At 40.8% G+C, this 13,409-nt stretch overlaps 1 protein-coding gene across 1 annotated transcript in view; it reads right to left on the minus strand.

Moving 5' to 3' along the window:
• dlgap4b (discs, large (Drosophila) homolog-associated protein 4b) overlaps nucleotides 1-13,409 on the minus strand; it is a 180,331-nt gene that overhangs the window by 30,339 nt on the left and 136,583 nt on the right. The window contains 2 exon segments of the mRNA XM_062056237.1: nucleotides 1,749-1,789; nucleotides 1,792-2,163. Coding sequence (XP_061912221.1) covers nucleotides 1,749-1,789; nucleotides 1,792-2,163 — 413 coding nt within the window.

Genomic DNA, 13,409 nt, shown 5'->3' on the forward strand with positions numbered 1-13,409 from the left:
CCCTCTTTTTGTGTCCCCGTGTGCATGATCCTTTCACCCTTTGTAACTGAGCTGCTGTGTGGAACAATTTCCCTTGTGGACCAATAAAGTTTGTCTAAGTCTAAGTCAGGGTCAGCAACCCGCGGCTCTAGAGCCACATACAGCTCTTTAGCGCCGCCCTCGTGGCTCCCTGGACCTCTTTCAGAGATGTGTGAAAATGGAAAAAGATGAACAAAAAAATATGTTTTTTGTGTTAATTTATTTTCTGGAGGAGAACAAACATGACACAAACCTTCCTAACTGGTAGAAATCCACTGTTTATGTTATACATGCTTCACTGATGAGAGTATTTGGCAAGAGACGTTTTGTCCTAGCTAATTTCAGCGATCCTTGAACTCATCGTAGTTTGTTTACATGTACAACTTTCTCCGATGCTGCCACAGAAAGTCGTGTTTTATGCCACTCCTTCTCTGTCTCATTTTGTCCACCAACCGTTTTATACTGTGCGTGAATGCACAAAGGTGAGCTTTGTTGGTGTTATTGATTTGCTGGAGTGCTTATCAGGCATATTTGGTCCCTGCATGACTGCAAGCTAATTGATGCTAACATGCTATTTAGGCTATTTAGGGTATGTACATATTGCATCATTATGCATCCTTTTTTGGTATATTTGAGCTCATTTAATTTCCTTTACTTATGTCCTCTGTGTATAAATTTATATTTGCATGTCTCATGACACATTATCTGTATGTAATATTGGCTGCATTTCTCATAGTTGTTTGTGTGCCATGTTGTTCCAAACCACAGCAAAAGTTACCAAGCTGGCAAAGATTGTAATAAATCCATTAGAAGCCTGCCGTTTCCTTAAAACTTGGACACACACATCTATACCTTTGGCCATTCTGAGCCAGTCATTTCAGAACTTATCTCATCCTGCAAGAAGCCTCCATTTAGTAATGTTTTCCAATGTTGCAAAAATGTTTAGAATAAAATTAAATACAACATTTCTGTCAACGAAGATTTGCGTCAGCCTTGATAGTAGGCTAATATAGCTAATATAGACACTTACATCATGTGTTGTCTTCATTATAACACTTATATAATACTTTTAAAGTAATTTTGATAGTAGGCTAATATAACTAATATAGACACTTACATCATGAGTTGTCTTCATTATAATTTAAAGTACCAATGATTGTCACACACACACTAGGTGTGGTGATTTTATCCTCTGCATTTGACACATCACCCTCACCCCCTGGGAGGTGAGGAGAGCAGTGAGCAGCAGCGGTGGCCACACCCGGGAATAATTTTGGTGATTTAACCCCCAATTCCAACCCTTGATGCTGAGTGCCAATACTTACAGTATATAACACTTTTAAAGTAATTTTGATAGTAGGCTAATATAACTAATATAGACACTTAAATCATGTGTTGTCTTCATTATAACACTTATATAAGACTTTTAAAGTAATTTTGATAGTAGGCTAATATAACTAATATAGAAACTTACATCATGTGTTGTCTTCATTATAACACATTAAACTTTAAATTTTTTGCGGCTCCAGACAGATTTTTTTGGGGGGGTATTTTTGATCCAATATGGCCCTATCAACATTTTGGGTTGCTGACTCCTGGTCTAAGTCTAAGTCTAAAACTTACCGACTTAAATGTAATTTATCGTCGGTTAATTGACTTACGGAATATCAGCCCTGGCATGGAGTCAAGGTGAAATGCATATTAAGGATGAGGGTAAAAAGGTGGTCTACCTGGATGCCAATAGACGAGAGTTTCCGTCTGGGCACTGGATGACAAGCGCTTCTTCCGTGTCCGAGTTACTCGACCTCACAGATTCATGCTGGACCACGGAGTCGCTGGTTTCGGTGGAAGCGTTGGCGGTGGTGGGGGCCAGTGGCTCTCTGGGGATGGCGATGGGAGTGGGGATGATGTGCGGAGGGGCGAGGATACCTCTCGCCAGGCTGTTGGCGCGGGTGCTGTCCAGGCTGTCCGACGAGTTGCTGTGTGCGTGGCTGGACTGGCTGTTGACCTCCGACCTTTGCTCCAGGTAATTGTCCTGTGCCGACTCTGTGCTGCTCTGCACGGTTACAGAGATGTAGGGTTTGGAGGTGGTGCGTGGCGGCACTGGCGGGGGCGCGGCCTTCTTACAGGTGGTGATGCATGAGACTGGAGGACAGAAGGGGGGTGGGGGCACACAAGTAGAACACATTAGAGGGCCAAATAAAACATTTACTTCTTAGGTCAGGGGTATTCATCTTAATTGTTTCAGTGGGCCACATTTCAGAAAGCTAAGGACCGGGGCCACCAGTTGAATGCTATTTCACATCCTGCTTGTACGAAACATACTTTATTTGTCACCATGGAGGCGAGGATTAGTGTTTTATAAGTAGCTAAAACACTGTGAAGAGAGACATAGCTTAGTAAATAGAATATAATAGACTAGAAAGTACTTTATTGATCCCTGGGGAAATTCAGCACCACAGTTCGCTCACAATAGACAATAAACAATTAGGTATTTTTACATGTGAATAATATAAATACAGTCTATTATACAGCATTATTCACATGTGAATAACATAAATACAGTTATTATACAGCATTATTCACATGTGAATAATATAAATACAGTCGATTATACAGCATTATTCACATGTGAATAACATAAATACAGTCTATTATACAGCATTATTCACATGTGAATAATATAAATACAGTCTATTATACAGCATTATTCACATGTGAATAACATAAGTACTGTATGCATGTTTGAAATAAACTGAAACTAACTAATGTTAGCTACCTAGCAATGACTCTGAAGCACATTGCTTCACCTTTATTGTTAATTTACATCAAATATATCCTTCTTCGGTTTCCATTCTGTTTCCGCTTTGTAAGTACTCTGTGTGTGTTGATTTACATGTGCCTCGGCTCATATTACCAGCAATGTCACCATTAATACATGAAAACTGTGTTTTTTTTAAAAGGCAGTATAGTACTTTTTAAAATTCATTAGTACAACAGTACTTCATTAGTAGCCGTATACCGTACAAGCCTAGTTCAAACTAGAAAGTTGTTTCTTTAATCTCCAGTCACATGGACCTGCAAAAATAATTGAAAAAACTGTCATGTGCACGCCAGAGCAGTAGTTGGCAATATCACATCATTGTAAAATACGTGAGTAAGTGTGCATATTCCATGTGCTTGTCCTCACAATGAAGAAGTGGAAACTCAAAAGTTCTGCATTGGCACCGACCAAACAATTCAGGTAAATAAGCGGAACCGCACAAAGAAGGTACATTTATAAACAATTTATGGTTAGGAAAGTCATCCAACTAATACAGCATTGTTTTGCAGCACCGGTGTCAAATTCAAGGCCCGGGGCCAGATCTGGCCCGCCACATCATTTTATCTGGCCTGCAAACACCTGGAAATGATATGTGTCAATAAAGTACTTCATATTTTCTCACTAAATGTCATTGATTTTTTTCATTTTGACAGAAAAATTGTGTGTACTGCTTGAAATTGCATACCTTTTAAACTTTAATAGTATCCACTATTGCAACAAATATTACAGTATATTATCATACTTCCCAAACATGTTTTTGTCTAAATAAAAATACTTAACTTTACAGAAAACTACCCATCAAATTAATAAAAATGACAATACATTTTACGTTGTTCTTTCCAGCATATTATAGTAAATTGAAAAAAAACGACTACTGTTTTTTGCGTTAAAATTCTGTTGACTAAGCTGCCAGTTTTTGACTGTAAAATCTAGGTTTGTTGTTTTTAACGGTGTATTACTGTAAATGGAAAGACGGTACATTTGTGTTTACGGTATAAAAACTGGCAGCTAAGTTGCCAGAATAAAAAAAGAGCTTGTACTGTTTTTCCATGAACAATATCATGTTGTAAAAACCAATGTCAATTTAACACAACAATTCTGGCAACTAAGCTGCCAGCTTTTTCCGTAACCCCCCCCCCCCCAAAAAAAACAGTGGTACTGTTTTTTCCTTTACCATAAAATGTTGTAAAATGAATGTAAAGTTTTTACTGTAAAATGGACAGTTTACTTAAAACAATTTATATCATTAATGATGAAATCCAGAGGCAAATTCATACATTATTCACTGTTACACGCGGCCCTCTAATGGCAGCCATAACTGTGATGTGGCCCTCAATGAAAACAATTTATATAATTAATAATGAAATCCAGAGGCAAATTCATACATTATTCACTGTTACAAGCGGCCCTCTAATGGCAGCCATAACTGTGATGTGGCCCTCAATGAAAATCACTTTGACATACCTGCTTTACAATCAGAGATAAAAGGCGAAAAGTAAAAAGGGTCCCTTGTACGTTCTTTCAAGTGACTACAAAAATCCCATCATGCTCCACACACACCCAGGCCAAAGGTGTGACGCCGTCTAGCTAAAAGCAGCAGTCCAAATGGGGAATTTTACAGCACCATTAGAAATGCTACAGCTGCCATACTTGCCCTTGCACTGAATCTTTACACGACACAGCCGGGGGAAAGTGGTGGAAGCTGTGCAAGACCTCAGAAGAGTTATGACAGTTTGAGTTATGTTGCACTTGTGTAGGTCATGTTTTGTGTCAAAGGGAAGTCAAGCGTTCAGATCCAGACGGGCTCGGTTCATTAAGGGTTTTTTATCCGTATAATTTATCTGTCTGACTGTGGCTTTAGAGGGGTCAAAAAATGTTTTGTGCATGTCCTTTTCTGAAAGCTATGAAACCTTGGATAATGTAACAAGAAGCCTTTTTAGTAAGTCTCACAACAAAACATGCAAGCTGTTGTGGAAACTCTGGAAACAAAAGGGTTGCTGTTTGCACTAATCTACTCTAGCTTTATCTTAACGTGGCGTCCTTGTACACATCTGTCAGATCCCAACTTGGACTTGCGGAGTTGAGCCGTCAAACATTTCCATCTCGAACAAAACTAGATCTTGTTTTAAAAAATGTTCAACAAATTTATCAAGAGATTAGCTGATGTGTCCAGGCTGTCAAGGAATGCTGTCAGTCTTGAACCCCAAGATGCAGAGATGGCTGGCGTAGCGCAGGGAAACATGACTTTAATGTTAAAATGCAGGGAAAACAGGAACCAGGAGACTGGCAACAGTATACAATCATCGAGCCCTGACTGGAGGGCGAGGCAGGCATAAATAGTAGCCTGATTGGCAAATGCAACCAGGTGTGCCAGGCTGCCAATCAGGGACAGGTGAGGGAAACGAGCGCTTAGGGAGACATGCAGGAAATAAACACAGAGGAAAACCCAAACATAACCAAACTGTCAGTAAGAAGCCTGATACAAGCACCATTACATCTAAACCACAACCTGTGCTGCATGACTATAATAGGGCTGGGTGTTATGGCTGAAAACGGTATCACAATATATGTTTTTTGTATTGATCGGTATCAATAATTGACATTTTTATGACTTATTTAAGCCTGCGAATAAATAGTGATATAATATCCAACTAACCAAGGGTGCTATTTATCAGTGGAGAAGGTATCCGGATAGCCAGGTAGAATGAGCACGCCTAAGGTGCTGAAATTAATGTGTTATATTTGAAAGTGGTTGCAGTTTTGAGACACCAGATGGCAGTATTGTATACGTTAATAAACACTACACAGAGAAATTTGGGACACTACCAGTTAAACCAATACATTGGAAGCGCACTGTCCACATAAAAACGATAATTGATACTGTTACGTGATTGGCTGTTAGCGTCTCCCTCCCATTGCTCTGTTACCCGTTTTGCTGTGTTCCCAGAACACGAGTGACTTCATGCAACAAACCTTGCTTCGTAACTTCTGGTTTCTTCCGACCAAAAAATGTAAATATATATCGACCCCAAAAGGGACAAGCGGTAGAAATGGATGGATGGATATCGAATGTTTTATCAAACGCATTTTTTATTGATATCGAGTGCGTCTATCGTGATAAATATTGATATTGTTTTTATTGGCCCAGCCCTAGACTATAATGTAGATAGGGAAATACTCAAAGTTGAATAATTTTTTACCTATGACTCTGAATGTGTGACCAGAAAAATGTACCAGGGTTTCCCGTTAATGTAATTGAATGTGGCGCTCCACCACACCTAAATATATATATATATACATTTTTAATTTTAAAACAAAAATTAAATATAATATATTGTAGCCTCCAAAAGAAATCACACAACGTCCGATGCTATTTTAACCTTTTATTACCAATATTATGATAACAAATGGCACAATTCCAACAGGGTTTACCTCCCGTACAAACACTTTCGTCTCGTGAGTCCGCGCTTCACCGGGCACACAACACTTCCTCATTCTCAGCCAATCACCTTTCAGGCACGGACGGTGTGTTTGCGACAATAGGAAAAACTGACATCAAATCCAAACCACACTAACATAAAACATTAACATTAGCTGGTCATTACAGTATTAATTGATATATATATATATATATGAAAACCATGCTACCGAAACCGGTCGTCAACAAAACATGCGTCATTGTCTGGAGCGTTGTCAGCATGTCTGTGATGAGAATGTGATTTTTATATATATTGCAGATATACCCGCGGACTGCCATCTACAAAATGTGCAAAAACAGGACAGTGCCGGCTTTAAAGAAGAGAAAGTGTGTCGCCATGCTCGCAGCGGCACTCTTCTTTAGTCAGGGACATTGAGGGACAGAAGTAGTCTCTAAACACAAGTACATTCTATAATAACACCAGAAAAAGATACTCGATTTGTGGCTAGTTGTTTTTAATAAAAAAAAAAAGTCATAAAAAGTCTGTAAACGCTTGAAAAAATCGCGACAAAATACACTGTAAAAAAATGCAGCAACAATTGAAAATATGGCAAAACGATAAAAAAATATGTTAATACTAATTAATAATGACATATTTGTTTTAAATGTATGTATATATATATATTTTTTAGCCTTTTTACCGAAAATCATGTCATTGCAAATTAGCAGTTTCAGGGAAACCCTGTGGAAGAATATTAAAGTGGCCACAGTTTGGAATGTTCAGTTTACAAAGTACACCCTTGAAACAAAGTAGAAACGTAACAATTACCACTCGAAAAGTAGGGATGTACTTTGGATGTTCTGAACACCTGCTTTCATGCCGGTGAATATACTGATCAGAGTTGCTGCCTGGAAGAATTACAATAACGTGGATGCAGCCCGTAGGTGATGTCACTTTGGTCCTTCTTGAGACACCAAAACGGTTTAAATAACAGTTGAAGAAACAAAGGCAACATCTGCTAGTTCCAACAAAGTAGTAGTGCACTCCATCTTGCCAAAACTGCTTCAAAACATTATTTATCGAAACTCAATTCCACACACATATGCAGGCCTCAAATTTGAATTCTTTAAGGTCAAGGCAAGTGTTGCCTTAAAGGAGGGCTCATATTTTAGGGCACCAAGGCAAACATTTCCTTTCAAGGCAGGGGCTCCAAAGCATGTGTATATACAGGTATATTTTCATACTCTCATTAATTATTTTGATAGTTAACACCTATTAAAACAACACGATAGTAAAATACAATGACAGCTTCACAATGTATTTTTTTAAAATAATTGATTCATGCAGTCATATAAAATGCAGCTATAACTTATCATATTACAAACACAAACAAATATACTGTATATAATTAGATCTCATATATATATATATATATATTTATATATAAAATTAGATCTCATATATATATATATATATATATATATATATATATATATATATATATATATATATATATATATATATATATATATATATATATATATATATATATATATATTTATATATAAAATTAGATCTCATATATATATATATATATATATATATATATATATATATATATATATATATATATATATATATATATATATATATATATATATATATATATATATAAACATTTATACACTTTATACATTAGCTGGCCGGGCTAGGGGGCATGTGCCCAGTTGTTATTGTCACGGTGTGGTTGCGGCTTACTGCGCGGTTCGTTTTCCCGGGATGCAAACGGACGACTCCGGACAGGACTTGTAGGTAGGAACATGATTTAATCTTACAAAACACTCAACGAGGTACAAAACAGAAAACAGACCGACGAAAGAAGGTGCCGATCGCACTTGAAGCTAAGGCTACTGCTTAGCACAGACTAAAGACAAGCAAAACTTACTGTGTTGTCCTAAAGTCAATTGTTAATATTCTTTACATAATTACTTGATAATAATTTTGTATTATTGACTGCAAGACTTTAATTTGGAGCTAAAGTTGTTTATATTTATTGTATATGCTATAATCGGTAAACAGCAGTTAGATGATGTCACTTCCGCTAAATTACTTCCTGTTGGTCGACTTCGTTCGAAAGCAAGTCATACATGTTGCGGTCTTCTGTGGTTCTTTCTGTTGCCATCCTACACAAAGCGGCGAAGAAGCAATGCCTTTTTCACCATCTTGTCTATGAAGAATTGTCAAAAGTAAATGGTCAAGCTTACAACGACGTTCTCTTCATTGAATCCGGTTTGGCTTGGTGTTGAGTGGCGTTTCTACACGTCTCACGAGAACACTAAGGTGAAAAAGGCACGTTCCGGCTGCCCTACGGTATCAACATGGCGACAAGTCACAGCGGAAGCAGCAAAACGTCAGTATCCACAGCAAGCGCAGCTCTTGTTAGAGCTAAAGCAGAAGCCGCCAAAGTGCGAGCGTCGTACGCAAGCCGAGAAGCTAAGCTAAAAATGGAAAAGGCCTCCAGAGACGCTCATAATCATTTAGAAACAACGAGAATAAGCACAGAATTAGAAGTGCTTACACTACAACGAGAAGCAGATGCAGCTGAGGCGGAAGCTCAAGTATGGGAGGAGGCTACGGCAGCACAATCCACAGGTGATGACAGGAAAACTGAATCTGAAAAGGCAAAAATTTAACGCACCAGTGAATACGTTCAATCACAGATCGACCTTCAACAGCAGTTGGCATCTCCAGCTGCCTTGTGTCCAGCAATAAATAAGCAACTGTGTCCGTTAACACAATCTACCATCAACACCTGGCATCTGGATGAAAATACTCCATATATGCAACCCAGTCCTAATAAAACAAACTTTAAGAGCGATAAAGAATCCCACTTATCCACACCAAACTTAAATAAGCCAGTTAAAGTTACAACAAACTTTGAAGAAAAAAGACAACCTGGCTCAAACATACATGCTCCGCCCTACGTTCCCCGACAGTTTCCACAAGCCAGCATGTCGTCTTCAGTTGAACCGTTGGCCCACTATTTGGCAACACGAGATCTCATCACCTCAGGACTGCACTACTTCGCCGATAAACCAGAAGATTATCGCGCATGGGAGTCGTCATTCACTACAGCGGTCAGCGGTGCCCACCTCACAACAACTCAAGAACTAGACCTCATGACAAAGTGGCTTGGTAAGGAGTCTGGAGAACATGTGAGACGCATCCGCTCAATGTATGTAAACCATCCAGAACTGGCTCTACACAAAGCATGGGAGAGACTGCGTGACTGTTATGCTGCTCCTGAAATCATTGAAAAATCACTTTTTGATCGGCTGGACAATTTCCCCAAAATTTCTAATAAAGACAACGCTAAGCTACGTGAACTGGGAGATTTGCTCATGGAAATTCAAGGTTTCAAGGAGGACGGCTATGTCACCGGCTTGTCCTATCTGGATACGTCACGAGGAATTAGGCCTATTGTGGACAAGCTTCCTTATAGCCTTCAGGAAAAATGGACGTCTTCTGGGTTTTTGTACAAAGAACATAATAACGGTTGCTTCCCTCCCTTCCACTACTTCTGTGTTTTTGTGTGCTCCGAGGCAAAGAAACGAAACGACCCCAGTTTCACCCACCAATACAATACAACTGCTAACCCTGACAAACACATTGAATAAAGTTTTAACCCCAACAGACCCATCTCAGTGCACAAAACAGACATTTTAACAACCAATAGTGACCCCAATGAATGTTGTCCTCTACACAACAAACCACACCCCCTTAAGAGATGCAGGACATTCCGAAACAAATCCCAGGATGATAGAAAGGCCTTTTTGAAGGAAAAAGGGATATGTTTTAAATGTTGTTCCTCAGTTTCACATCTCGCCAAACACTGCCAGTCTTCTGTGAGGTGTTATGAATGTGGAAGCACTCATCACGAGGCAGCAATGCATCCTGGTCCATCCCCTCAAATGGCCAAGGCTCCTCCACCTCTGAAAGAGAATGGCGGGGAGGGAGAAGAACAGTATAACATGCCTGATGTTAGCACAAGCTGTACAGATGTTTGCGGTCAAGGTCAGTGGGGGCGCTCATGCTCAAAAATATGCCTTACTAAAATGTACCATAAAGACTTCAAGGACAAGGCCATCAAAGCCTACGTAATTCTGGATGACCAAAGTAATCGATCATTGGCAAGACCAGAATTGTTTAAAATGTTCAATGTGGACAGCAAACCAATCCCCTATCATCTCAGAACTTGTTCTGGCCTTGTAGAAGCACACGGCAGGGAGGCTGAGGGTTTCCAGATTGAGTCCCTAGATGGTAAAGTTCTCATCTCACTTCCAACACTCCTCGAGTGTCAAGAGATTCCAAATAATCGGAATGAGATCCCAACACCAACTGCAGTTTTGCATCAACCCCATCTCCATCACATTGCCAAACACATTCAAACAATCAATCAATCAATGTTTATTTATATAGCCCTAAATCACAAGTGTCTCAAAGGGCTGTACAAGCCACAACGACATCCTCGGTACAGAGCCCACATACGGGCAAGGAAAAACTCACCCCAGTGGGACGTCGGTGAATGACTATGAGAAACCTTGGAGAGGACCGCATATGTGGGTAACCCCCCCCCTCTAGGGGAGACCGAAAGCAACGGATGTCGAGTGGGTCTGACATAACATTGTGAAAGTCCAGTCCACAGTGGATCCAACACATCAGCGGGAGTCCAGTCCACAGCGGGGCCAACAGGAAACCATCCCGAGCGGAGACGGGTCAGCAGCGCAGAGATGTCCCCAACCGATGCACAGGCTAGTGGTCCACCCGGGGTCCCGGCTCTGGACAGCCAGCACTTCATCCATGGCCACCGGACCTATGCAACTCCCCCTCGCAAGGGACAGGGGAGAAGAGGAGAGAAGAAAAGAAACGGCAGATCAACTGGTCTAAAAAAGGGGGGGTCTATTTAAAGGCTAGATTATACAAATGAGTTTTAAGATGGGACTTAAATGCTTCTACTGAGGTAGCATCTCTAACTGTTACCGGGAGGGCATTCCAGAGTACTGGAGCCCGAATAGAAAACGCTCTATAGCCCGCAGACTTTTTTTTGGCTCTGGGAATCACTAATAAGCCGGAGTTCTTTGAACGCAGATTTCTTGTCGGGACATATGGTACAATACAATCGGCGAGATAGGCTGGAGCTAAACCGTGTAATATTTTATACGTAAGTAGTAAAACCTTAAAGTCGCATCTTAAGTGCACAGGAAGCCAGTGCAAGTGAGCCAGTATAGGCGTAATATGATCAAACTTTCTTGTTTTTGTCAAAAGCCTTGCAGCCGCATTTTGTACCAACTGTAATCTTTTAATGCTAGACATAGGGAGGCCCGAAAATAATACGTTACAGTAATCGAGACGAGACGTAACGAACGCATGAATAATGATCTCAGCGTCGCTAGTGGACAAGATGGAACGAATTTTAGCGATATTACGGAGATGAAAGAAGGCCGTTTTAGTAACACTCTTAATGTGTGACTCAAACGAGAGAGTTGGGTCGAAGATAATACCCAGATTCTTTACCAATTCCTGAATTGGACCCAGATGCCCAAATACTCCTGCTCCTTGGAAGAGATGTAATCAGGGCACACAAGGTCAGACAGCAAGTAAATGGACCACACAATGCTCCTTTTGCACAACGTCTGGATTTAGGCTGGGTGGTAATGGGAGAAGTGTGTTTAGGCAATACACACAAACCAACAATTAATTCAATGAAAACGAACGTATGGGAAAATGGACGTCATTCCATCTTTCAGCCCTGCACCAGCGTCATGTGTGTTAAGAAGCAACAAACCTTCAACCAGTCCTGCAAATCACAAGAAAGAATGCTGGGATCAACAGTTTTCAACCAAACTGAACATGACAACAAACCCGCTCCATCAATGGATGACCTCCTCTTTCTAAAGATCATGGACATTCACACCTACAGAGATGGATCCAACAATTGTGTCGCTCCACCTCCTCCAACTTTGGCTCAGAAGATGGGCTTGGTGGCCCCGCCTGCGGGCAGTCCGAGTGAGGACCAGTGGACGCGGATGAAGACCAGGTCACTCCAGCAGCGGGAGTCCGAGCAGCCTTGTTCAATATGCAGAGAGACTTTCTGCCTTCAGCCTCAGGTGCTGCTGTCCTGCTCCCACGTCTTCCACAAAGCATGTCTGCAGGCCTTCGAGAGGTTCTCTGGGAGGAAGTGCTGCCCGATGTGCAGGAGGGAGCAGTACGAAACGCGTGTGATCCACGATGCTGCGCACCTCTTTCGCAACCAGTGTGCCACCAGAATCCAGGCTTTCTGGCGAGGCTACATTGCACGGAAGTGGTACAGGAATATTCGGAGAAACGTCTGCCCAAAAGACAAGCGCCTGCGCCGTAAATTCTATGAAGCACAGGATTGTAAAGTAAGCAGCAAGTTGGTGATCACCTCAGTGGCCCTTCAGGATCACATCAGAAGGAACCTTCTAGAGCCTGAGTTCTTGCTTTCCGACCCCCTGCTGAAGTACAGAAGCAAAACACCTTTTAGGCAGAGAGGGAAGCAAAAGGATGTGCAGAGACCAGAACTTCCAGAGGAGCGAGAATATGTACTTGGTCCGCCTCCACCTCCACCTGGAGAATTCACAGAGAAGGACCTTTACACCAAACAATGGAAGCAAGTGCAAGCATTTGCAAACCAGTTTTGGAGCCGATGGAGAAGGAAGTACCTTCCTTCTTTGCAACAGAGACAGAAATGGAATATGTCACAGCGAAATCTTCAAGAAGAAGATCTAGTTCTCCTCAAGGACAAGCAAGCTGCTCGTAACTACTGGCCTATGGCCATGGTCACCGCCACGTTCCCCAGGATCGACAATTTGGTCAGGAAGGTCGAAGTGAAGACTACAGACCAAGGAACCCCAAAAACATTTCTGAGACCAGTAACAGAAGTTGTTTTACTCCTGCCCAAAGATTAGAGTTGTTTGGTGATCTTAAGTGGCCTCACATAGGCCAGGCGGGGAGTGTGTTGTCCTAAAGTCAATTGTTAATATTCTTTACATAATTACTTGATAATAATTTTGTATAATGGACTGCAAGACTTTAATTTGGAGCTAAAGTTGTTTATATTTATTGTA

The sequence above is a fragment of the Entelurus aequoreus genome, linkage group LG01 (genome assembly GCF_033978785.1).
Source record: "Entelurus aequoreus isolate RoL-2023_Sb linkage group LG01, RoL_Eaeq_v1.1, whole genome shotgun sequence".
NCBI lineage: Eukaryota > Metazoa > Chordata > Actinopteri > Syngnathiformes > Syngnathidae > Entelurus > Entelurus aequoreus.